We start from the raw sequence: 26,904 nt of genomic DNA on the forward strand, positions 1-26,904 counted from the left end.
ACTAAGAAACTTACTTAGTGCTTAGTGCCACACTAGGATCCACTATCATTTTAAAAGCCCCTGAATTGGGCAGGGTCCCTTTAAACTGTAGTACTCCCAAGAAGCATTTAGCACTGACAAATGTTCTTAAATGTGTCTTGTCTGTCAGGAATCTTTAAATGTGTAACCTTTGATAGTGCTGAGCAATGTTCCCTTTAATTTTACACACAAACGACCTGAGCATCGCCTGCTGTGAACGCCTTCAGACGTGCACACCTGTAGTATCACACCTGTCCAAAACCTGAGAACTTGAGGTAGTCCAACGTCCATTCTGTGGTATTTTGTATATGAGTGGGTGCCAAAGGTCAGCAAGGCGTATTTCACTTCCTTTTTTGTCCACCTCAGACAAAACAAGCCGTGGAACTATCTCATCCAATTAATTATCTGAATCTTGTAGGAAACCCCTACTTTATTATTTTATTTTCAATTTATTTTCTTGTTTACCATTTATTTTGTCAATTACATATCCTTTTCTTTCCTTTCTGTTTTGTAGCAGCCTTCTGGACATTTACTCGAAAGTGATGCCACATATGTTATGTATATGTTTACTGTTGTCTAAAAAATTAAAATAAAAAAAATGTCATCCAAAAAAAAGCACTTTCCAGTCCCTTCGTCATCACTCGCGCAAAGTCTGCGTAACACTTACGGTATGTCCAGCCATCAAAATAGAAGCATGCCCCAGTACCAGTTTTGACTCTGAAAACTGGCTCAGAGCAGCCTTTTCTCATTCGGAAAAGAAAAAATCTCACCCATATTCAACTCTTGTTCTCCTGTTCCCACAGACTCCGATAGCCAGCCCCCCTTTACTTTAGCTTGGTGAGTGGGGGTTAGCAAGCGGGGTTAGCAAGCAGCATTTAGCTCCCTAAACTCCTCTGCACCAGTAGCAAACCTGCAAAACAGCGGCACATACTACGTAACGCGCTGTTAATTAATTGATTGGTTGCATAAGTAAATACGTACCAACAGAATGTCATCATTGGCTGGGCTTCGTGTTCGTCATTGTGTTGTTACAGCTTGTTGCTGCCCGTCACTCACGGAGTTGCATTGCAAAATGGTACAGAATAAATTATGTGTTTATTTTAGTTACAGTTGCTGCTGAATTTAATTTTGTTGCGCTGCAAGGATTTGCGGTGCCCTGAGAGCACTTTAGGGGGAACGTGGGTGTTGACTTTCTAGACTACTTTTTAAAATAAACTTCTGAACAATATAATAGTCACACAGTCATAAAGTAAGGCTTCTTCAGACACTCAAGAAAAAGTAAAATAGCACTGCTCAGTTTCCTCTTTATTTAAACACTTTTTATTACATCGTTGTATCTGATAGCTGAGGTTAGAATTAAGTGGCGCAATAAATTGTGATTGCAGATTGCAGTTTTAACAAATGGTAAGAAGATTTATCTAAGATGGTGTTACAAATGGAAATATGGAAGTGTTGTTTCATGTGTGCTGTGTGTGTTTATGAAGTAAAAGGCCAACAAGGAGCCATTATAAAAGGTAAGCATACACACTCATACACATAAACACACGATAGAAATACTGTAATGACTTCTTCAGCTGATATATGAAGATTGACCAAATGACGCCGAATGAAGGAGAGTGATTATGTGTGGCTTTTTCTTTCTCTCTCAATTAGCACTGAGATGGTGTCAGTGATGATGATGGTGGTGATGATTAAAATCCTAGGACTATGAGGTCAGACACACCTGAACTTCTAAGTTGTAGGAAAAAAAGCACCTTTCTGATTCTGTTAGAAGGATAAATTTCGGTTATATACAGTCATGGAAAAAATTATTAGACCATCCTTGTTTATTAAATATACCTTTAGTTGTACCGGGAATTAAAATGGATCAACAAACTGAAGAACCCAGGGTGGTCTAATCATTTTTTCCATGACTCTAGATTGATCAATGTTTTTTTATGAAATTCAAATAGCTAACAAAAGATCTACCACAACACATAGTACTTCATACATTACAGCATACATACATGTATGACATAACGACGTGACGTCAGCACAATACAGCGGCGCCCTGTGTGGCTTCGGAAGCACTAGCTGCGACAGTCAACTTTGTCACAATGTAGCTTCAAAACGTGGAGCGAGGTGAACACAAGGTAACATGATCAAATGATACCTTGTGTTCATAAGTCGTAACTGGAACTACGCAACAAGTGTGGATTACACAGATGCGGCTTGGAGAACACCTTCTCTGACAGCAAGCCAGGATGACCCAGAGGCCTATGGAGCAGTTGAGCTATGTATCATCATCGCTAGCTAAAGCAGCGAGAGGAAAGTGGCGCCACAGCAGATGGAAGTGCAGTTGTAGCGCTAGCTTGACAACCAGGCTAAAGGCTAGACCAAGCGTCGGCAACCCACAGCTCTTCAGCCTCCTTGTTGCGGCTCCCTTCGCCAAGCTTTGTGATTTTTTTCTAACAACAAGTAAGGGAAATGTGCATTTTCAAATAGAACATGAAATATCCCACTCACCGCAAGTCTGTGAATGTGTCTAGACTGCGTTCTGACTGCTGATTAGATGAGCAAGGGAAGGGGAGGTAGGCAAGTGTATGCAGTGCGTCTTGCTGGAGAGAAAAAAGGTGAGGGAGTTTTTAGTTGAAACTGAAGCAAGTTACTGCGCAATAAAATAAAAAAATGTAATTAACGACAGAATAGCAATATGTTTTAGAAGCGCACTGTCGCTATGGGCTCAGAGCCCGTGACACACTAATCACCGAGGTGGTGACTCCTGGAGAGACAGGTAGTGTGCCGAGGGAGCTGACTGTGAATTGACCGCTTGTGACTGCTGTGATGCAGGGTGGACCTCTCGGCAGCAACCGAAGAACAATAGGTGCTTTCACTTTTAAGTCTCCAAATACCAGATGTCTTCCAACAACGCCAGGAAAAGTACCTAGATTTGTCGCTGAGAAAATAAGTTGCCAAGATGGTTTGAAAAGTCGCCAGATTTATTGAGAAAATGGCCAAGTTGGCAACACTGGGCTGCACATGAGATTGGAAGGAGGGAGAAGCCGTTCACAGATGGAGAATACATGAAAGAATCGTTCAGAAAAATAGAGCATCAGTTCTCAGAATTAAAAAATAAACAGGAAATTATTCAGAAAATGAAGAATGCCTCTCCGCAAAGGCAGTCAAGGACAGGATCAACAGAATGATGGACTTTTTGTGTTAAGGTTAACTTATTTTACACAAATACGGGAGCCGCTCAAAAAGGCTTATAAAGTTCAGTGTTTAAAAAATGTCAGAGTAGGCCTACACATGCACTTGCATCTGTAACATTTAAAAAAGATTAAAACTTCTACAAGTTTATAGACTAATGTTTTGAGGCTTTTTTACTGGAAGAGGAGGTAAAATGGTTGTTTGGATAGTAAAGGTTGTCGACCCCTGGGCTAGCCCGCGACTCCCGATTCCATCTGTTCAATTGATCACCTTACATTATCATGCATTAGTGGTGAGTACATATACATTTTATCATTTAAAATGCATTTAATCAGTATATTAGGCATATTTAGGGCTTAAACCTGGATTGGGGTTGTGTGGATTTAGCTTGTTAGCTTCCTTCGTCTCCTTCACGAATCACCACCATATCGTTTTGAGTGCTGGAGTGCCTCGGAGCTATGTTGTCTGGAGCTAAATGCCTCTGGTAGGATCTCCCAAGGCAAACGGACACTAGGTGACGGGCCAGACAAAGGGTGATTCAGAAGTCGGGCTGGGACCAGCCCAAAAAAGCCACATGCAACCTCTCCCCCATAGACCCATCACCTGCGGGGCAAATACAAGATTTGGGTGCATTGTGTGTTGGGTGGCAGTCAAGGGCGGGCGCCGAGGCGACCTGGTCTTCAGCGGACAAATTTGGTTCTTGGGCTATGGAATGTCACGCGTGTACTAGTTTTTGTCAGCTACTGTAAGTCGATTAATACTGTATATACTTCATATTCACAATAGGTACAGTTGATTGGTCTTGATTTGTGGCATTTCAATGAACTTTTCTGAGGTAAAAAATGTTGACATTTACAATTTTTTGGATTGTTGGAAAAGCACAGTCTTTCAGAAGGTGTCAAAACACATTGAAAGTATCTGGGTACACTCGTGGGAAAAATATAGGAAAAAAAGCGACATCCATGAAAAGATGGTTGTGGGCCTTCCAGGAGTAACATTACAGGAGCAGCAGGGAATCTGGCAAGTACCAGCAGTGCACTAAATGTGAGTTTACCCCAAAAATGCATCAAAGTCTCCCAGAAGCCTGTGAGCAAAGGCTTATACCGCTCATTGGTGTAACTTGACGATTCTATAAACATTGAGTATATTGTTTTTCCTGCTGCGTTATCAAAGTTATCTGCTTGTCAGACCATTCATTTGGCATCATATTTTCTTTTGTGCAGTCTAATCATTGAACAAGAACAACCCTGACTCTGCTCAAATGGCTGACTTATCTAATCTCTCACAGATAAAACAAGAAGGATGATTTCTTCTGGCTACATGAAAAAGACTTGAAGGAGAAAACATCCACAAATTGGGTTTGAAGCTTGAGGGACTGTGCAGGAAGGATTTATTCGTCATAGTGTGTGATATGCCATCTTAGGACCAGGCAAACCTTTTTTTTTTTTTTTAAATCAATTGGAAGACTTCTTGAAGCAGGAGAAGGTGGGTCTATTTTTCTCTAATACACAAAAAACAAACTAGCTGCAATTAATCTCCCCTTTTGGATTTGTTTTTTGTTTCTTTTAGTTATGGCTGAGAGGAGACCAGCAGGCTATCAGGTGCACAGAGAGATCCTGGATGAAGGAGCTGTGGACAAGTTGGCAGAGAAGTCGGAATCGAAAACATCTGTGTGTGACAAGATCAAAAATTCTCTGAGGTAAAGTCGGCCAATTGCTCCAGTGTTGTATAAAGATAATGAAAGTTTGCTGGAGAGATGTTAGTTTTCCAGTAATGTACCCTCAAATCATTTTAAAACATCTTCTACTCTCAAAAAGAAAATATTGTTTCGATGCATTATGTTGCAACCTAAGCAAAGTCCACTGTTATCTGGTTTAGATTATTTTACTGCTCAAAGGAAAGCCCTCTAATTTTTTGGCGTCTTTCAATATACGTCACATAAAGTTGACTAAATAAAATACAGTAAGATAAACATGAATAAATACACAGTGAAGTGATTTATATTGAAAAAGCTACCAAAGTAAAAAGCATAATGTTTGAACCGTAAGTATTTTGCATCAGAGATGTTTAGTATATTAAATCAAAAGATATCCAACTAAGGTCTAAAGCTAAATTATTTAAATACTACCTATACACTATTAAAATACTAGAATTTTATGCACTTATCAATACATATATATATATATATATATATATATATATATATATATATTCTGTGTGGAGTTTGCATGTTCTCCCCGTGTGCGCGTGGGTTTTCTCCGGGTACTCCGGCTTCCTCCCACATTCCAAAAACATGCATGTTAGGTTAATTGGCAACTCTAAATCGTCCATAGGTATGAATGTGAGTGTGAATGGTTTTTTGTCTATATGTGCCCTGTGATTGGCTGGCGATCAGTCCAGGGTGTACCCCGCCTGTCGCCAGCTCCAGCTCCAGCTAGGCTCCAGCATGCCCCCGCGACCCTAATGAGGATGAAGCGGTATAGAAAATGGATGGATGGATATATATACTGTATATATATATATATATATATGTAGTCAGCTGGGATAGGCTCCATACCCGCGACCCTCGTGAGGATAAGCGGAATAGAAGATGGATGGATGGATGTATAGTATTGAAGTTCCATTCATGAGTTCTTTGCATAGGCAACGTCTGTCAAATGCATTTTATAAATAAATGTTACAAAAACAAAATGTTTATTTGTATTTTGCATAGCAGACATCTGTTAAAAACTACAAAAAGGGATCCAACTAAGGTCAAAAGCTAGTTGCTTTAATAGTAGAATTTTACAAATATATACGTGTTCTATTACTGTAATGGGATTTTGTGTATTTTTGCTGTAGATATAGTTTATACAAAAAATATGGCCAATGCATGATACATAGTAACAAACATGTATAGCAGTTTTACATATGTAACAAAACTAACTTTAATAGATCACCACAACTAGTATTACAAACCAGGGAAGAGTAAAATAGAGTAGACTAATATAAATTAAATAATTAGCATCTTTTTTTTAGGAGCATAGTACAGTACACAAATGTTGATACATTTAGAATGGGGATCGAATAATTTTAGGATAACATAATATGTCTAAAAACATGATTTCATGCACACATGTGGCACTTTCTGGTAGAGATGCATGTGTACAAGTGTGTTTTCACAAACATTTGGTTTTTAAATGATGGCATCAATAATTTGGCTGGTAAATGCAAAGCGGTTTGGTGAGTAATGTGTGACTCACAGCAGCATCAAGTGGACGAGTGATCGTTCAGCAACACTTCTTAACGGTTGACAAATCAGTGAGTCAGCATTTGAAGGGGTTCGATCCAAACAGACCTTTGGAGAGTGGATGTAAAAGAAGACACATGATTGCTGATACTGATGTCAAATCCAGAGAAAATGAATTTTCAAATTTGTATTAATGTCACTGAGGTCATCTCTTCTTTCGCAGGTGTTCTGGCCCCAGGGTAAAGAGCTGTCTGCTGGGTAGTGTCCCTGTTCTGTCGTGGTTGCCTCGTTACTCCATCAGAGAAAATGCATTGGGTGACTTCATCTCTGGAATCAGTGTGGGCATCATGCAGCTGCCCCAAGGTCAGATCCATACAGTCTGTCTTGTGTTTGTACGACTGTAGATACTGTAATGCTATGTCATTATGTGTCCTTCTAGGTATGGCCTATGCCTTGCTGGCAGCAGTCCCTCCTGTTTTTGGCCTTTACGCCTCCTTCTACCCCGTCCTCATCTACTTCATCTTTGGCACATCCAAGCACATCTCCATTGGTTTGCATTTGTGTTTGTTGGCCCGAATGTAGTCATCTGTGAAATGTCATCTTTCAAATCTACTGTATACGGTTTTTGTTTTGTCCTCTCCTTGATGTCCTCCAGGAACATATGCGGTGATGAGTGTGATGATAGGCGGCGTGACAGAGCGAGTAGCCCCAGATTCAAACTTCATGACATGGGACAACGTAACCAACTCCAGTGTAGTGGACGTCTTTGCCCGAGACGCAGAGCGAGTCAGAGTGGCCGCTGCCGTCACTTTCTTATCGGGAATATTTCAGGTATGGTAAATCATGCAAACACTGCAGCATTTAGTTTCCATGTCAGTTGTAGTTATACTTGTCTGTTATGTTAGATCCTGCTTGGTCTGGTCCATTTTGGATTTGTGGTGACCTACCTGTCTGAGCCACTGGTGCGAGGTTACACCACAGGCGCCGCCATCCACGTCATCGTGTCCCAGCTCAAGTATACCTTTGGAATCAGCCCTTTGAGATACAGTGGACCCCTCTCATTGATATATGTAAGGAAGACTCTGTCATTATTATTTTACCGAAGTAAAATGTATGTATGTTAAAAAAAAAACAGTGTTTCCACAGGACTGCAGTCTATGTGTGGGCGGGATGACGTATTGACATACATATTTGCTTAATTCGCCATGACACATTAGCAAAAAGTGAGTGAAAAACATGAAAGGCAAAACAACTACAAATGTTGCTGTCGCTTCTTTTTGTCTTTTTTTATGTGACTAACAAGACGAAGTGGTTTTGCTGCTCGTTGAGAAGAGTTATACATGGTTTCATATCAGTCGCCAAAAGATTTGAAAAAGAGTATCTACAAGGGTCTGATTACTTGCTTGAATTACTTGCTAAACATCAACAAAGTCGCCAAGTTGGCAACATTGATTCCTCCGCTCCATCTTCTTGTCGCACAGATGCGTTATAATGTGTCTGTGAGTGAGGGCAAACAGGTAGCGGCAAATTTATTTGTGGCAGGCCACAACAAATAAATAATGTATGGAAAACGCTTACTACAGTACGCATAGTATATTAAATATATTATATTATTATATGTCGTTACTGGGAATGCATACAAGTTAGATTTGATGAGTGCTAATGTGCATATTTGTTGGTGCACCGCTGTGAAAAAAACATGTTCTGCAGGCGCGTACTGGCAGATGGTGGCTCTGTATTCATTTAGTGCTTTTAATTTGATGTTGTTCCTGTCATAGTTTTGCACAATACATAATAAATAAGATAAATCAGATCGCTATAATGTATGTATGTTACATGTGAATTGACAATATTTTATAGTAACGCAAGCAAGAGCTAAAGCTATTTACATTCATTGTCATTGACACAAGCCCCAAATAGCTGTCCTCGGCTATGCCTGCCAGTAACTAGTAAGTCCTAGCCCAAATTTTAGCTATCAGTTCAAAGCAAAAATCCGCCGAGAGACGGTTTGCATCTAGAAAAACACTCGTTAGTTGGGACACTCATATGCCACGGTACCACTGCATTAATGACAATTACAAAAATACCTGCAGTGCAACAGTAACTTCTCTCTTCTTCCCGGCGACGTACTTTGTGACAACTCGACTAAACTTGCGTTCAAAATACAAAGATTTGTTTAATTCACTATAATCCAGTGACTGGATTTTTAATAATTATGACTTTTTTTGTATGAATTAATGTGTTACACTTGCGATACTGCTGTTTACAATAAAGTCATCAGCAGTATTAATGTTGGCTGAGCAGTTTGCGCCTTGCCGCTCTTACAACATTGGTTCTGTTGTTGCTGTGTTGTGTTAATAACAGTTTATCATGCAGTCTAAAACATTATTACATTTTTTAAATGATGATATATGTGATGAGTAACAGCTTCTCTACAATTACCACCTGCTTTCAATTAATGCCCCGTCCTCTTTGTGGTTTAGGTAAATAAACGCCTCAGCTACCACAGTATCATAAACAACTAGGAGAATGCCTGTTGGGATACATTGTGGGCATCTATGACTATGAATTAATGCTAATGTTTTTTTTCATTTCATTTCATTCATTGCAGACAGTACTGGAGGTGTGTTATCTAATTCCACAGACCAACATTGGCACACTGGTGGTCAGTATTGTCGCCATTATCGGCCTCATTCTTGCAAAGGAGCTCAATTCATACTTGAGTAAAAAAATACCCGTCCCTATACCTGTGGAGTTGCTTGCTGTAAGTATGAACACACCTCACATTACTGCATGTACACGACAGGGACATCAATATAATCAATATTGTATACTATAGGGTAAGCCCTCGTTTATTGCTGTGATCGTGATAAATGAATAAGTAAATTTCCGCGAAGTAGGATTCCTTATTTATAAATGGAATAGCTGGCGCATAGAAAACATATTTAAATTTTAAATGTTTTTAGTATTATTGGAGCTCTCTAGACATGAACCAACACTCCTGTAGTCACCTTTACACTTGTATTACCCAATAAAGTAGTCGAAGTAACAGAAATAAGACATGTTAGACATAATTATGATAACAGACTCACAAGGCAGGCTGACAGATGCTCAAAACGCAGTGTCACTACGCAATACGTACCCGGAACACAATCTGTTCAACTGGGTTCTACGCATGTGTAGAACGTGTCTACATCTGGTCATCCTATTTTTCTGTAATGACATGTTAGGCATGTGTAGTCTACACCATCCTTCGATCTATTTTACAGCAGCAAGCAATATAGCCCCCCCCACTCCCAAAAGCGTTATTAAGATAGATAGAAATTTGACAAATAACTACATAATCAATCTTTTTTCTTATATCATATCCATGGTGCAAGTGGACAATTTATAAGCCCTCTTTTCTTTATTCCATAAATAATTTCACATATTTTTTCACCACTGAAAAAAATACACACGAAAGCATTTGCTGAGAAGATATGTTTGGATGGATGGTATTTCCCCGTTTAGAAAAAAAAACTCTAGCTGAATCCGCTAAACCGGGGGTCACCAACGTTTTTTCTTGCGAGAGCTACTTTTAGAAAATGAAAATGACCACGAGCTACTCATTTTGTAGAAAGGATTTTCATACCTTATTTCAACCCAAACAAATCAAATATGCTTGTTTTACCAAAACATTCACAAAATGCTGGTATCCACAACTCACATTTTATGTTTCAGAATACAGTCAAACCTGTCTTAGCGGCCACCTTTATAGAACGGCCACCTTCCTATAGCGGCCACTGAAAAATCCCCCCCCCAAATTTACATGTTATAGATCCTGTGTATAGCAGTCACCTGTCCAACGCGGCCAGCGGCCACCCATTTTGTCTCCCTTGGTCAATATCTGACCGCATATAGCAGCCAAATTACCGACTCAAGTAGAAGCTTCATGCATGAAAAAGTTTTGTTTTTCAATCAATGAAGCCGTCGTGTGTAGACTTTAATTACTGAGTCCTAGCTCAGTCACAATCATTCACAAGATCCACACAAACTGTCAGTTGTTCCACATAAAAAAGCCGTCTTCTTTTGAGCTTGCTATTTCCTGGTCAAACATGTAACTTTAAGAGCATTTGCACCAAAACATTACCGCAAAGTAGGCTGGGAACAGGACGTGCTCCCAGCGATGCTACAATACAATACTGCATGTTAAAAGGCAGCGGGAGCAAAACTGAGTTTGGTTGTACTTAATTGTCACTTCCTGTCACTTCCTGATGAACTAAAGCTGTAATGACACTCTGTCGGATAAAAAGTAAAATATTAAAAACAAGCGTAAGACATTAGTAGCACAGCTTTGTTCTGTGGGTCGTGGATAATAACAAACCTTGTAGTACTGTACAACTTTTATCCGCTACTGGTCAAAATTCCCCCCCCCCCTTTTAAAATTTTTTTTTTCCTCTACTGGTCAACATTCAAACTGGACGCCAACCTGTCTATAGAGGCCACCTGTCTATAGCGGCCACTTTTGCAGTCTCCCTCTAGTGGCCGCTATAGACAAGTTTGACTGTACTTTTCTTTCTAGTGTTCTCACATTATTAACTGAAGACCTGAATGAAAAGCAGGCTTGCGGGCGCCTCATGTGGTCGTGGGGGGCTACCTGGTGCCCGCGGGCACTGTGTTGGTGACCCCTGCTCTAGATTAATCCATCATTGCACTCTGCTTTTGGTTGTTTACACTGAAATATCACTGCATTGAAATATCACGTTTAAGTGTTTTATTCTATTTATTTATGTATGTTACACAAAACCCGGATATGACGTTTACGTCTGCGCTACGTGCAATGCGTACGTTTTACGTAGCTCAGTCTTTTTGGATGTTATAAGGCGATAGAAACATCGCCCGCTAACGAAATATTTGAACAAGAGTCACTTATAAAATAACCTCCCAACGTACTACATACACTGTATATAAAGTATGGTTATTGACCATTTATGTTCATACATTTAAAAAATAATAACTACCACAGTGCATGACGTCGCAGAAGCGCTGTCGTAAAAATTAGCTAAAGGAGGAAGTGACGTAGTCCTTGCGCATGCGCGGGACCGATTGCGTTCCGGGTACGTATTGCGCAGTGACACGCAGCATGAACAGTTCAACACTTCGTAGTTCTCTTCTTCTTCTTCTTCCGAAATGCAAGCCTTAACCCAGCATGCAGAAAGTCACTGCCCTCTTTAGCCCACACTCTAAACAGCAGCTCAGAACTACACAGCACATACGTTTCTACAATAACATGACTGATACCTAGTGAGCAGTGTAGAATACTACATAATCACATCTTTAAATCCATCTTTTGAATGCCTTATATTTGTATTTTCGTTCATTTAGACATTTTTACGCTTGAAAATGCTTAATTTAGGCCAAAAAAATTGCTAAAATCTGCATATTTGTTTACTAACAATAGGGCATATTCAACCACGAAACAGCGATAACTTCATAAATAACATCATAAAGTGAAGCCACAAAATTCGAACCGCGAAGTGGCGAGGAACGACTATATGTAGTACATACTGTACAGATCCACTAACACAGCATGTCTTCTACAGATTGTCATAGCTACACTGGTGTCATGGCAAGTTAACCTAGTGGGGAAATATGGAGTAGATGCGGTTGGAGATATTCCATCAGGGTGAGAAAGACTGTTTATCACTGTAAGGTGAAATACGATACAATATTCCTCCCGTTTCCTCTTTTGGTGTAGCCTTCAGCCGCCTGTCTTTCCGTCCGCCTCTCTCTTCGTCGACGTAATCGGGGATGCCTTCGCCTTGTCTGTGGTTGGCTACGGCATTGCCATCTCGCTGGGACGCATCTTTGCACTGAAATACGGATACAAAGTGGACAGCAACCAGGTAAGTTGGATACAAGCATGGATAATATGATAAGGTTGATATGACTTCAAAAGTGTCCTTTCTATGCTTTAGGAACTGATCGCCTTGGGTCTCAGTAACTCTGTTGGGGCAATTTTCCAGTGTTTTGCCATCAGCTGCTCCATGTCCCGCTCCATGGTGCAGGAGAGCACAGGAGGGAAGACACAGGTTGGCAAGATATGTTCAATTCTCTTTATAAAGCAGTCATAGACCTAGAGCTATTGTCATTTAATATTTAGTTATTGGAAATTTGGAGATACTTGCCTTTCATTGAACAGTGACAGTATACACATATAGTACGCATATACTGTACATATAGTACTATACACATGTAGTATACACATATACACAGTGGGATACATAGTGGTTGTCTACGACCATGCATTTATTTCACCCTGGTTATCCAACCCAAATGAATTCAAATTGTATATTTGACAAGACCTTTTCCACTTCTTTCTGTGCATTGTTCTCAGATCAGGTTGTATTTTCTTGTCCTTATGCTGGACCTGATTGTCCTGTTTTTGTCCTGAACCGCTGTACACAAAAGGACAAAAATGTGTCAAAACATGCAACCCCACTGTGCTGCCTGTGCTGTTATTTTTCTGACAAATACACCACTTCGTGACATTGCTAAACCCAAAAGTTTTAGCCCATAAATTGGCTTGACTTAAAATTTCTCACACAATGCAATTCGCTCCACAAAACACCCACTGTAAGGGACTCAACCTTGAGGGTATTGACAAGCACATCTGTAATATTTAAGCCAAGATTGGTTGAAAACCATGGCTGCCATCAAGCAAAGTATCTTTGTAGGGGCACAGGCGGGACTTAATCGGCCATAAGTCATTGACCATTTGTCTAATGAGTATACAAGTTAGAGGATCCCAATGTTACATGTATGCTAGCATGTCTTCCAAAGCATTTTGACTACAACCCACAAATGTCATGACTAACCTAGACTGCAGCTGTTCACTCATTGATTATGTTGGTGACAAATGTTGGTAATGGTAATGGTAATGGTTTAATTCATCCTGAACATGCACACAAGGTACACTTGAGCACATCACATAGCACAATTCACAGTTTTGCATGTCCAAAATGGAGAAGGAAGAAGCAAAGCTTATTTAATCCTACCCCTCATCAGTTTCACATCAGATGCAATACATTTATTCACATCTTGTTTTTCAAATGTACTTTTTGGCCTTTTGTAAATACAATAGTGCAATGATAGTCAGGGTTTATGCTTACTGTAAAGAAACTACAGACTTAATGATAAGAATTAATAACTGATAACATGGTTGACAGAATCATAACATGATAATGAGTGAGTACAGACCATGTACTCAGCAGAATGAAGAGTTAGTAGTCTGTGTAGTAGTGGTTAGATATAGTATTGTATGTACACAGTGGTTCTGGTGTCTTCCTCTTTGTATTTGGTAAACATCAACTGCTTGTACTTTTTCTTGAAATCACTCGTTTTAGTGCATTGTTTGAGTTCCTTACTCAATCCGTTCCACAACTTGACTCGACATACTGAAATGATGAAGGTTTTTAGTGTTGTCCATGCATATAAGAGTTTTAAGTTTAATTTTCCCTTAGATCATATTTCTCCTCTCTTGTTGATAAGAATTGTTTTACGTTTTTGAGTAGAAGGTTATAGTTTGCTTTATGCATAATTTTAGCTGTTTGAAAGTTTACCAGATCAGCAAATTTTAATAATTGTTATTTTAGGAATAAAGTGTTTGTATGTTCTCTGTAAGCGGCGTTATGGATTATTCTAACTGACCTTTTTTGTAGCACGGTTAGTGAGTGAAGTGTACTTTTATAATTATTACCCCATGTCTCCCCACAATAAGTTAGATATGGTAATACTAGAGAGCAATAGAGAGTATGGAGTGACTTTTGGTCTAGGACAAATTTAGCTTTTTTCAGTATTGAGGTATTTCTTGCCACTTTATGTTGTATATTTTTATTGTGAGGTTTTTATCAAACCTTCTTTTTAGTGTAGTTAATTCATGTGTGATTATTTTTTATTAGTTCGTGTGATGTCTTTTGTATATGGATTGAACAGTTTTGGTCCCGCGTACCCGTACGCGGCATGATATATTTAAACTCATGGATGTATATTCTCCTAGCTTCACATACTCCTGTTTGCTAAGTAGCTTTTAACCCAGTTCAAGACTAACCCTCTGATTCCATACCTTTCTAGTTTTGTAATCAGGATAACGTGATTAATTGTATCGAAAGCTTTTGTCAAATCCATAAATACAGCAGCTGCGCACTTTCTCAGTGTATAGCATTGGTAATTTCCTCTGTAATTGCAATTAGTGCCATGGAAATTGAAATGTTAGTTCTATATCTGTATTGGCTATCCGCAAGTAATTCATTTTTATTAATACATTTGTTCAACCTGTTTTTGAATAGCTTATCAATAATTTGGGAAAATTGTGGCAATATGGACAATGGTCGGTAGTTTGTGAATTGTTATATGTCTCCATTTTAAAAAATTGGAACTACTTTAGCTATTTTTATTTTGTTTGGGAATTTACCAGTCTGGAAGGATAGGTTACTAATGTACGTTAGCGGTTGTGCAATCTCATTTATAATCTTTTTTATTGTTTTTCAAGAAGAAAATTTACAAGAGGGAAGCTGAAATGAAATAGTTGGGAAATTAAAAAAAAAACAAATGGAAAAAAACAGATGTAATTTTACAGGAATAAAGTGAAAATATTAAGGAAAAAAAGTCATAATCGAATGAAGAACAAAAGTTGCAATTTTACAAGAATAAACTCATATTTTGGAAAAATTTTTTAGTAGCATTTCACCGATATTAAAAAAGCTGAAATGCAGTTTTTTCTTGAGCTACATATAGCTTCTTAGCATATCTCCATGTGTTGGTTTACAAAACATCCAAGTGTCCCTTGCGTCCTTTCATTTTTCAGAATGTGGCCCTCGGTGGAAAGAGTTTGGACACCCCTGCTCTAAATCAACATCTAGATTTATGTATGCATCCATGTTCGAGTATATGTCCATTTTCTGTATCCACTCTACAACCCGTTATCCTAAGTCTATATCTAATACTTTCAATCAACAGCATTGCTTCATTTTCCTCTTCTAAATTTTTCAAATTCTTTGAGGTCTCTTATCATCCTAGCCTGTGACTCTTCTTGTTCGCGTATACATACTTCGCCATTTCGAGGCCATGTTGCCATGATTTTTTTTCTGCTTTCTTAGCATCCTTGCCTATCGTGCAATGTCCCCATTTTTTGTTGTTGTTAAATGTTGGTTGAAGTATACATTAGTACCTTTCAATTTCTTTGCTCTACTGATGAAACTTATGATGATAGCTGGTTTTTCCTTCTCTGTCTTTCTCGGTAATACGTGACAAACAGAAATCAAAACATATCATCACTTTGGATGTTTATGTTCTTACTGTGCACAAATCCCACTACTTGTTGTTCCAGTGTCAACAGTTCCTCCCACGGTGCATCTTCAGCTCGAGCATAGGCTCGGTGTCGAGTTTCCAGGCCTGTTAATACCAAATTGTATCTTTTTGTGTATTGTTCCAATTCGTCCACCCTCTGCTCCAGCACAATAATCCTTTTATTTTTCTCCGTTAGCATGTCTTTCAATGCTTTTACTTCCTCCATTAGTCCAATTAGTCGTTCCTGTTGTGATGCTGCTGTTGTCAGCTCACCCGACATAAAGTTTAGTAATCTTTTAATTTCCTCCAAGTCGTCTGCAGTTGCCATGTCTTTGTCCCGTGTACTGCTTCTTCCGCTCGACATTCTCTCTTCATCAATCAGTCAAAAATAAATGAAAAATAATCAGTGTAGTTAACTCCCTGGAATCCTACGCTCAAACACACCACGCTGCAGCTCCCGGTGTCGAGCCCGCTTCGTTATCGAAATCATCCACACGGGAACGGCGTTCTTTTCCCGCCGTTAAATGTTAAGAAAGTTTTTATATGCCTCGTTCACATCATTCTCACTACACACGCACTCCCATCTTTGTTTTTCCAAATCCGTCTTAAAGGCGCTAATACTTTCTTCTGTATGTGATCTTTTGAATGTCCTGATAGCATCCCTCTTTCTCTTTTTATAGTTTTCATTGTAAATCGTAAACACCGGAAGATGGTCACTGACATCATTAATTAGCAGTCTACTAGTTGTGTCGTTATCAAAATCATTGGTGAACATATTATCAATTAATGTTGCGCAATGATCTGCTGTCCTACCTGGCCTGGTGATTTTGGGATATAGGCCTAAACTGTGCATTGTATCTATAAAGTCATCTATTCTGTTTTGCTTATTTGAATTCAGAGGGTCAACATTGAAATCTCCACATATAAAGATTATTTTTTGGCTAATGTCTGTGAATGTTGCTTTGATCCAATCCTCGAATACTTCCATGCTAGACTCAGGCGTTCAACATAAATAACATTTTAATACCTTTTTACTTTTCTCTTCACCAATTTCAATAGTTATGCATTCTAAAATGTTACCTGTTCTTTCCCACTTTCTAGTTCAGATGTTTATCCACATACAGTACACGACCACTCCTCCTCCACTTCTCTTGTTCCTATTGACGCAGTTCATGTCATAGCCTTCCAGCTCAAAGTCCAAGCCCTTGTCAACATTAATCCAAGTTTCTGAAATTGCGATTATTTTAAAGGGTTTCTTAAATTGGCTCAAGTATTGTCTGATATTATTATAATTTGCATACATGCTTCTACTGTTAATGTGAATGATTGACAACTTATTGCCAATGTGAAAGTTACCATTGTGTTGTTTGTACCGTATGTATAGTAACAGCAGTCGTTTCTGATATGTCAAAAGAAGTTTGTATCTGGATCAATATCTTCCTCCAATATTGTTTGTGTATGTTGTGAAATTTAGCAGTTTGTCGTCCACATGTGTTAACCAGCAACCATTATCATGAGGTCCACCATAAGCTATCGTAAATGAAACAAGAGTTGTATTATATTAGTTTGTCTAAGTCCTTCAAACTCCTGAGCCTTAATACTTTTGCTCGTTCTGGAGTTCCGTTTAACTTTATGTAAATTTTGCAGTTGGAGTTCCATGTTGCTTGAATTTTGTTTTTCTTTCTGTAGATATCTCTTTCTCTTTGCTATTTCCGCATTGTTTTTGGTCAGGTGTTCATTGAGGTCAACATTTATTGTTTTTTGAAATCGTAAGCCTCTCTCTGAGTAACATTTCTAGCATTAAACACACCACCTACAGCACCAAAGGAGTAAACAGATGAATCCATTCAGAAAGGCAGCTTGTTGACTGATGGAGTCATGAGTGTAATTGTCTCATCTGCTCTTCTGCTTCCATGCAGGTTGCTGGAGCTCTATCAGCCGTTGTTATTCTTTTCATCACCCTCTGGATTGGCGCTCTATTTGAAGAACTGCCCAAGGTGCAATAATGAATCTTTGTTTGTCATTTATTGGGAAACTTTACAACTGAAATAACATGTCTGATGCGGCAATGGAGATTACTTTTCTTTGCATGACACGTTTGCAAGGTCAATCATAACTGCCCCATAGAAAGCCAATGAAAAACTGGTCATCACACAGCTCTCGTGGAAAGCATTTCTACACAGGTGGTTGACCCACAACCTTTTGTTTTAGAGGCAAGCACTCAACACAACAACATGAGTCACATGCGACCTGGTTATTCTTGTCTGTGTACAGTACAAAGGATATTCAAGAATACACAGCTATGAATCACCACGCTTCATTATTTCACCCACTATTCGTTTAGTTAGATAAATGAATAGATATTGAAGACAAATCTGAAGGTATAATGTTGTGCATTATGCAGGCAGTTCTGGCCGCCATCATCTATGTGAACCTGCATGGTATGATGAAGCAATTCCTGGATATACCTGCGCTGTGGAGGACCAACAAACTAGACATGGTGAGTACAATAAATCATAGTTAGATGCCAGGGAACCTCTGAGGTTGAACTAAATTTTTGACATACATACATTTGCATACACTACAGTCATGCCTTGTTTCCACATAAGTACAAGGAAATAGATGCCTTCATAGACACAATGTACAGTTTGAGTTTATATGCTAAAATTATTAGACCAAGTAGAATAACAGACCACTGTGCCACACTTATCGATAATATATTCACCAATGACTTTGATAATAACACAACTAGTGGACTGTTGATGATCAGTGATCATCTTCCAGTGTTTACACTTTACAATGAATTATAATAAAAGACAGGTGGAGGCTAAAAAGACTTTTCAAAGACTGCGCACAGAGGACAGCGTCAGCACTTTCGGGAAAGATCTAGAAGATCAAAGATGGAAGAGTGTCTACAATGTAAAAGATGTGGATGAACATATGATCACTCTCTATGCACTTATATGGAGCTCTACGATAAGAACCGTCCCTGGCAAGAAAAGTCCAGGAAGCAAAAGAAAAACAACCAGCCATGGATGACAAAAGGACTAAAAAACGCCTGCAAGAAGAAGAATACATTATACAGAACATTCATCATTCAACAAACTAAAGAAGCAGAAAAAACATATAAGACTTATAAAAATAAGTTGACAACAATCTTGAGAGCGTGCAAGAGGGAATATTATAGTCATTTACTAGGTAAGAATAAAAATAACATGAGAGCAACTTGGGGTATCTTAAATAGTAATATAAGGAAAAGCAGACTACCGTCATTATTTGATGGTTGGAAACACTAAGAAGGATGACATGAATGAGGTAGTTGAAATGTTTAACAATTATTTAGTAAATATTGGACCAAAACTGGAAGAAGAAATTCCAAAACTGTGGACAATGGATGAATGGAAAGAAACCAAAGATAGGAATCTCAATTCCATGTTTTTCACTGTTGTAACTAAAAAGGAAATCACTGACATTGTCAAAAATTTCAAAGCAAAAACATCAACTGATTGTAATGGAATCGAAATGGAAACAATTAAAAGGGTCATCAATGAGATCGTAGAACTGTTAACATATATTAGTAACTTATCATTTCAGACTAGAAAATTTCGTAACAAAATGAAAATAGCTTAAGTGGTTCCAATTTTTAAAAATTTAGATAAATGTCAATTTACAAATTACCGACCAGTTTCTTTATTCCTCCTCTTCCTGGAGCGGAAAAGTGCAGTTGAAGGAAGTCGAAAAAAAAAAATTATGTCATGGTCCCCCATTACCACTTTTGTCAAAAATCAACACCTCAAAAAACTGGCATTTTCTGCCTTTTTTGGGGAAAAGTAATGCTTCCCCATTACCACTTTGTCACTCTCGCCGGGTTGAGAATGAGGTCCTGCCCCAGGTGGAGGAGTTCAAGTAATTCGTGGTCTTGTTCACGAGTGAGGGAAGGTTGGAGCGTGAGGTCGATACGCGGATCAGCACGTCTGCAGCAATGCGGTCGCTGTACCGGACCGTCGTGGTGAAGAGATTTACCAATCGATCTATGTCCCCACTCATCACCTGTGGTCATGAGCTTTGGGTCGTGACCGAAAGAACAAGATTGCGGATACAAGCGGCTGAAATGAGTTTCCTCCGTAGGGTAGCTGGACTCACCGTAAGAGACTGAGGAGCTCGGTCATCCGGGAGGAGCTCAGAGTAGAGCCGCTGCTCCTTCACATCGAAAGGAGCCAGTTGAGGTTATCACGTTCTCGGTGTGGTTTGGACCCCAGATGCAGAGGCTGACAGCTTGTGTGGTAGTACAGGAACTTTTATTAACACAAAATGCAAAAAGGTAGTTCCAGAAACAGAAGGCGATGGTGTCTTGGCAAAAATAGCGACAAAAGGCAAGTAAAGGTGACACCATGAATATTAGTAGTAAACTAAGGAGTTAGCTGGATGGCAGGGAGGCGGCAGGGCCAACTTGGCATAGAGCAAAGAACAAATAGTAGAAGTTCTCGTGCGTGTGTAGCCAGCATTAGCGAAGCAATAAACCAGCGGCTTCCAGCTGCGGGTTGTCAGCTTAAATGGGTAGTGAGTAATTAACAACAGGTGTGCCCAGCGTCCCCGCCTCCAGCCCACTCAAGGTGTAACTGCAAGAAAAGAGAAACAGGCCAGGAGAAGGCAGGTACCAAAACAACAACCACAACAAACAGCAGCCACTAGCAATCGTGACAGAGATGGCTCGGGCAACTAGTCCGGATGCCTCCTGGACGTCTCCCTGGTGTTCCAGGCATGCCCAGCCGGGAGAAGGCCCTGGGGCAGACCTAGGACACGCTGGAGGGATTATGTCTCACAGCTGGCCTGGGAACGCCTTGCTGTCCTCCCGGTGGAGCTGGAGGAGGTGGCTGGGGACTGGGAAGTCTGGGCTTCCCTACTGAGACTGCTGCTCCTGCGACCCGGACCCGGATAAGCAGAAGAAAATGGAATGGAATGAGAAAAAATGTAACCTTGACGGTCCAGATGGCTTCCAACGTTACTGGCATGACAAGGAGATCCCACCTGAGATGATTTCTACCTGGCACAGTTGGGCGGGGGTCCATCATGATCTGGGGTGCTTTTTCATTCAGTGGAACACTTGAGCTTCAGGTGGTGCAGGGTCGACAAACGGCGGCTTACGTGGTGCAGATGTTGTGGCGGGCATCCCTCACGACTGAGGGCCCTCGTCTGTGTGGTAACAGCTGGGTTTTTCAACAGGACAACGCTGCAGTTCACAATGCTTGACCAAGGACTTCTTCAGGTAGAATAACATCACTCTTTTGGACCATCCTGCATGTTCCCCTCATTTAAATCCCATAGAGAACATTTGGGGATGGATGGCAAGGGAAGTTTATAAAAACGGCCATCAGTTCCAGACAGTTGATGCCCTTCGTGAAGCCATCTTCACCACTTGGAGCAATGTTCCCACTAGCCTCCTGGAAACACTCACATCAAGCATGCCCAAACCAATTTTTAAGTGATTAACAAGAACGACGGAGCTACTCATTACTGAGTCCTACTGAGAATTTTTTTTGATCTGGTTTAGAGAATTTTTAGTTATTTTTGGAGCGATGGTCTTAAACTTTTGATCAGCTGATAAACAGCCTATTTCAGTTTAATTATTGTTTTCAATAGCTTACTTTTTCAAAGTGCTTTTTGTCTCACTCCCCCCTTCTTGTTTTTGCATATTGTAGCTCTACTTAAAACCTCATTAAGATCCAAATGTGCAAAATGCAAATTCGACCAATTTTTCAACTGGTCTTAACATTTTGATCAGGAATGTATATTAGGCTAAGTTCACAGTGCAGGTCAATTCCAATTTGTTTTGCTCATATGTGACCTGCATCTGATTTTTTCATGTGATTGTGAAAAGTACAATTCAGATATATAATATGTATCATATGTATATAATATGCATCCAATCTACTGCAGTCTGAATGGTCCCGTTGCGTATATCCGAACTATACGTCATCGAAAGGTGTGTTTTGCAGTGTGAGAATTCAATAAAGATACTCACAGGTGTAGGCAAAAGTTCCTCTTGTCATCAAAAAATTATTTTAAAGAAGTATCAATAATCTCCTGCGTGCAATAATTTGGTTAAGAAAATGTTGACTCCCTTTGCACAAAATCTTTGAAAGTGCCACAGACGCGCCAAGACGAGCACAAACATCCCTAAACACATGGCAATGTGTGTGATGGCATTCGCGTCACTTCCCGCACACACCGCGTCCACATTTACAAGTCATGTTTGTTTTGGTAATGTGAACGACCACATAAAAAAATCGGATTTTAACAAAAAATCCGAATTGGGCATCATACCCTGCATTTGAACGTAGCCTTAGAGGTGTGTTTTTCACATTGTCTGGCATCAGGAGTGAGTTATTATCTAAAGCATTGGATTTCAAAGTGTGAGGCAGGCCTCCCTTTGAAGCGCAAAATGTGCTCCAGTACCGTCAATCTGTTTCTTCTGGGAGCAAGGGAGTCTCCAACTGTATTATATTCTCTGCGGGGATTCTCACTGTGCCATGCTTTGAAAACCCCTGGTCTTAACTTGAACACAAGCTACCCAGTGGCATTACATGAGTCACTTTTTTTCCATTTTAGGTGATCTGGGTCACCACTTTCATCCTCACCTTGCTGTTGAACCCTGACCTGGGACTCGCCGCCGCCATCGGCTTCTCAATGCTTACTGTCATCTTCAGGACACAGCTGTAGGAAAACACATCCATTATTTAATAGTACATCATCGACTTATTGCTTTCGCTAGTATACTACAATCCTTACTCAGGACCACAACGCATACAAATATTGCAATTAATTTTTGTGTTTTCTCTGTTGCTGTTGTATTCTAGACCTAAATACTCTGCATTGGGTCAGGTTCCAGGCACAGACATATACAGGCCTTTGGAGGACTACAATCAGGTATAACTTGAAGCTTATTACACATAGTAAATATAACAGTTTAAACGTACGAATAAATAGTATGTTAAAGCTGCTAAATGAGCAATCTGGATCATATCCAGATGAAAATTGGTCGGGCGTTACAGAGTAAAAGTAAAAGTAATTAAATTACAATATTACTGTCTCTGAAATGTAACATGCCACACTACTTCTGTGCAAACTTTGCAGTAAGTTTCTTTTCCTTTGTTTTTGTTCTATGATTATACCATACAAACCTGAGGTGATGTTGGTACTTATAATACATGCAGATGAGGTTGGTATTTTTATGAATATTTTTACATTATCTGCCTGATTTTAGGTGAAAGAGCTTCCTGGTATTTTGATCTTTCGTTCATCTGCCACGCTCTACTTTGCAAATGCTGAGATGTATCAGGATGCACTGGGAGAGAAGGTGAGCACAGACACACACACACGTCAACAGAACACTCTCCCTCACAAAAGAAAATCAATTCCATTTTTAATTGTCTTAGAAAAATATCTGCAATCTTGTGCAGAACGGCATCCAACCCGATCCTTCTCATCCTCCATTTGTCTACTTCTGTTTAGCTTTTGTTTGAGATACAGCAATGGCATATTTTAAAATATGCTGACACAAGACACAGAAGACGAGTGAATGAAAATAGAACGTCTTGTTCATGTATATGTCAGTTGGGTATGTGCATTCAAATGTTTAGGGAAGTGCAAATTAAGTTCATCTGTTAAAAATTATAATGTATTTTAGATTCGTCCTGAAATTTTGCCCTCAAGTCGAATATGTGTGCATCCTATCGAGCATGGATGGCTTGTGGGACTCCTGAAGCAGCTGACACGTACAGGCAGGCCTAGCAAAATGCGGCTTCGGCGGTTGTCAAGGCAAAAACTCGGGTGTGGGAGGAGTTAGGTGAGGTCATGGAGCACAATTTTCGGTCGGCCTCGAAGAGGTTCTGGCAAACCATTTGACGCCTCAGAAAAAGGAAGCAGTGCCCAGTCCACGCTGTTTACAGTGGGGATGGCGGCCTGCTGACCTCCACTGAGGATATAGTCGGGCGGTGGAAAGAATACGTTGAGGCTCTTCTCAATCCCACTGGCATTCCTTCCATAGATGAAGCAAAGTCTGAGGACACAAACGGTCCATCACTGTGGCTGAGATAGCTGAGGTAGTCCTCGGGTTCCAGGGGTGGACAACGTAGGCCTCCTGGACACCTCCCTGGTGAGGTGTTCCTGGCATGCCCAGCCGGTAGGAGGCCCCATGGCAGACTTAGGACATGCTGGAGGGATTATGTCTCACAGCTGTCCTGGGAACGCCTTGGGTCCTCCCGGTGGAGTTTAAAGAGATGGTCGGAGACTGGGAAGTAAGGGCTTCCCTACTGAGACTGCTGCGCCCGTGACCCGGAACCTGATCAGTGGAAGAAAATGGAATGTAATGAAATGGCCCTCTAGACAGGAAATAACACCCCTATAGTCACCTTTGCATTCATATTCCACAATATAGTAGATGTAATAACAGAAAATAAGCCATTTAAGACATAAATTCTTGACATAAACTCGTGTGGGTTGCTGTATGTATTCGGGTCCTAGGGGGAGCTCAGTGCCTGGCGTAGACAAAGTGACGTTGGGGGTTCACTTTTAACTTGCTGTGGGTTCACACACAACCGTAGCTCGTGTTATTGTACCGGTTGTGAGATAATTCAAACCTGCAATAAAAGCCTGTTGTTAGGGCTATCAAGTCTGGTGATGTGACATGTGTCGTGTGTGTCATCAAACATTACAGTAACATTGCTGACACCTGGTGACCAGTGTAGAAAACTACATATGACAGCATCTCCCAACGCGTCTTCTGAATGCCTTACATTTGTATTTTAGTTCATTTATCCATTTTTATGCTTGAAAATGCTTAATTTAGGCCGTATTCAACCATGAAACAGCATGATTTATTAATATATTTTTGAAAAAACGTGATAGTGAAGCTGCAAAATTAGATGCGCAAAGTGGCAAGGGATGACTGTAATTGTTTTGTTTTTTGTTGTTATTTCAGTCTGGCATTGATATTACCAAAATCCTGTTGGCGAAGAAGAAACTTGCGGCCAAAAGGAAGAAGTATGAGAAGAAACGAGCAAAAAATGCTTTAAAAAATGGAAACACAGTATGCAAGCAACTACATTTATTAATGGACATCATCAACACTTTTGTATGGGGTGTCATGATTAGCCAAAGCATCAAAAATGTCCTTGATTGACTTGTGTCTAATAGGCGGAAGCAGAGATGGAGAAGGATGTAGCCACCATTCAGATAGATGCTGAGCATAGTCCCTCATTGCCCACAGCCATCATCCTGGACCTCAGCCCTGTCAACTTCTTAGACACTGTGGGAGTCAAGACCTTGCGTGGGGTCAGAACTTTTACACTTTTATATACATATGTACAATGGTGACGGACAGAAATAATAGGACTCATACAACATGAAAGTATGAAGTGTTGTGTTGGTGGATTTTATTTACTTGTAGGCTACATTTCATCAAATGCACTTCCTTTAACAACATACCTCCTTTTACAAGTTGAACTTTAAACCTTCCAGTCATTTGATCCACAATGCATTCAATTAGTCTTAATTGAGTTGGCCCACTAACGAAGCAACCATCTGTCTGAAATTTTCTCTTGTTTAGATTGTCAAAGACTACGGAGAAATTGGTATTGAGGTGGCGCTCGCTTCTTGTCAAAGTAAGTTGACGACGTCACATGAAAAGCATTAAAAAAATTGCATTAAGTCTGGTATAGTTAATCAATTACTGTCTCTCTAGGCAGCGTGGTGGATAATCTGCACACTGGTGGTTTCTTCAACAACAAAGTGACAATGTCTTGCCTCTTCTCCACCATCCATGACGCCGTGCTTCACTTTCAGTTGGACCCAAAGCTCAAACACAATGAGGTGATAAAAAATAAACAACATTAACGTTTTAGTACTAAAAATAGTCAAATATATGACCATTACAAGCTATTACTGATATGCAGAATTTGGATTATTTGTAATATTATTTATAATATTTATTTTTATTTTATTTTGTTGACCTCAAGCAGAGCAAATTACATACAGTCGTAAAAAAAAAAAAAGCTTTAGCTGTGATAACGAATGGGGGAAAAAAGGGAATATAAAGTTGCAATAGTATAAGGAAACGGTAGTTATTACTTCAATTTTTTTAGAGCAAAAATTTAACTTTTAAGTAGAAAAAAATGTGCAAACACCTTATTATTATGGCATGTCTCTTACACTGGGTTGCAGTGGGGAATTTTGACATTCACTTGTTAAAATCCTTCTTGAAAAAAAGTTTGTCTTTGTAATTCTACAATTCGTTTTAGTGTTCTTTCCCCTTGTACTTCTGCGGGCCCTTCGAATGTATGTAGTTTGTTCATTTCCCTAATTAACCTTACAGTCTAAAGTTGCAAAAGACGAAACATAATTCAATTAAGGCCTCACATTGACTTCACAAGTCTTATTGAAACAACATAATTGTGTTTGACATCTTGAAAAAGCGTTTCTTGCCTGTATGTAACATCGCAGTGTGACTTTGTTTCACAGGAGGTCACAGCAACGCGTTTCTGACTGCCAGAAAATATGATGAGGAAGGAAGAGACTCTGCCTGAGGATTATATTGACTGACTGGCTCATATGGACACAAAATATGCAATGAGGCCAATGGAAAGCAATTGTAGACATACAGAATGAATGTACTAATACCACAAAATGGAAGGATTTACAAGCCCTTCAATTACATTCAGAAGCAGAAAAGACAGGAGGGGCAGGAAATGAATGTAACATGTGATTGGAGAAAATCAGCTTTGAAAGTAACAGTGGTAAAAATAAGTATTTTCCATTAATGGGGAATCTAATTAATTACTATTTCAAACTTTACAGCGCTGACAGTGAAAGTTGCCGAAATGTGGCGCATTATTATGCACTGATACTATATCAACAATCTGGATGTGGCTTCAGTTGTCATTGTTTACTACTACTACACAGGAAGCTAAATAGTTAGTCAACAAGAGCTGCAGTTGCTCATTCTCGAGTTTAGCCCCCAGCCCATATCTCATGAAAAAATCTCTCATAGGCCACTACAAAGCTTAAAGCAAATAATTTTACAAATTTGAGGGTTTTTCAAAAAAGAAACACATTACTTTGCCTGGTAACTAATTACATTTATG

At 39.7% G+C, this 26,904-nt stretch overlaps 1 protein-coding gene across 1 annotated transcript; it reads left to right on the plus strand.

The window, feature by feature from the left end:
- The first annotated feature begins 4,126 nt into the window (after window positions 1–4,126).
- slc26a6 (solute carrier family 26 member 6) lies at window positions 4,127–26,904 on the plus strand. The gene is made up of 21 exons (XM_054790074.1): window positions 4,127–4,251; window positions 4,496–4,692; window positions 4,777–4,906; window positions 6,660–6,799; window positions 6,876–6,986; window positions 7,092–7,267; window positions 7,342–7,506; window positions 9,048–9,200; window positions 12,019–12,101; window positions 12,174–12,321; window positions 12,394–12,507; window positions 17,683–17,760; window positions 18,168–18,263; window positions 22,373–22,479; window positions 22,621–22,690; window positions 23,028–23,120; window positions 24,744–24,851; window positions 24,959–25,096; window positions 25,371–25,425; window positions 25,506–25,633; window positions 26,282–26,904. Exons 3-21 carry the CDS (start codon window positions 4,779–4,781, stop codon window positions 26,303–26,305), a joined length of 2,115 nt encoding a protein of 704 aa, XP_054646049.1. The 5' UTR covers window positions 4,127–4,251; window positions 4,496–4,692; window positions 4,777–4,778; the 3' UTR covers window positions 26,306–26,904.

Source organism: Dunckerocampus dactyliophorus, chromosome 1 (assembly GCF_027744805.1).
Source record: "Dunckerocampus dactyliophorus isolate RoL2022-P2 chromosome 1, RoL_Ddac_1.1, whole genome shotgun sequence".
In the NCBI taxonomy this organism is placed as follows: Eukaryota; Metazoa; Chordata; class Actinopteri; order Syngnathiformes; family Syngnathidae; genus Dunckerocampus; species Dunckerocampus dactyliophorus.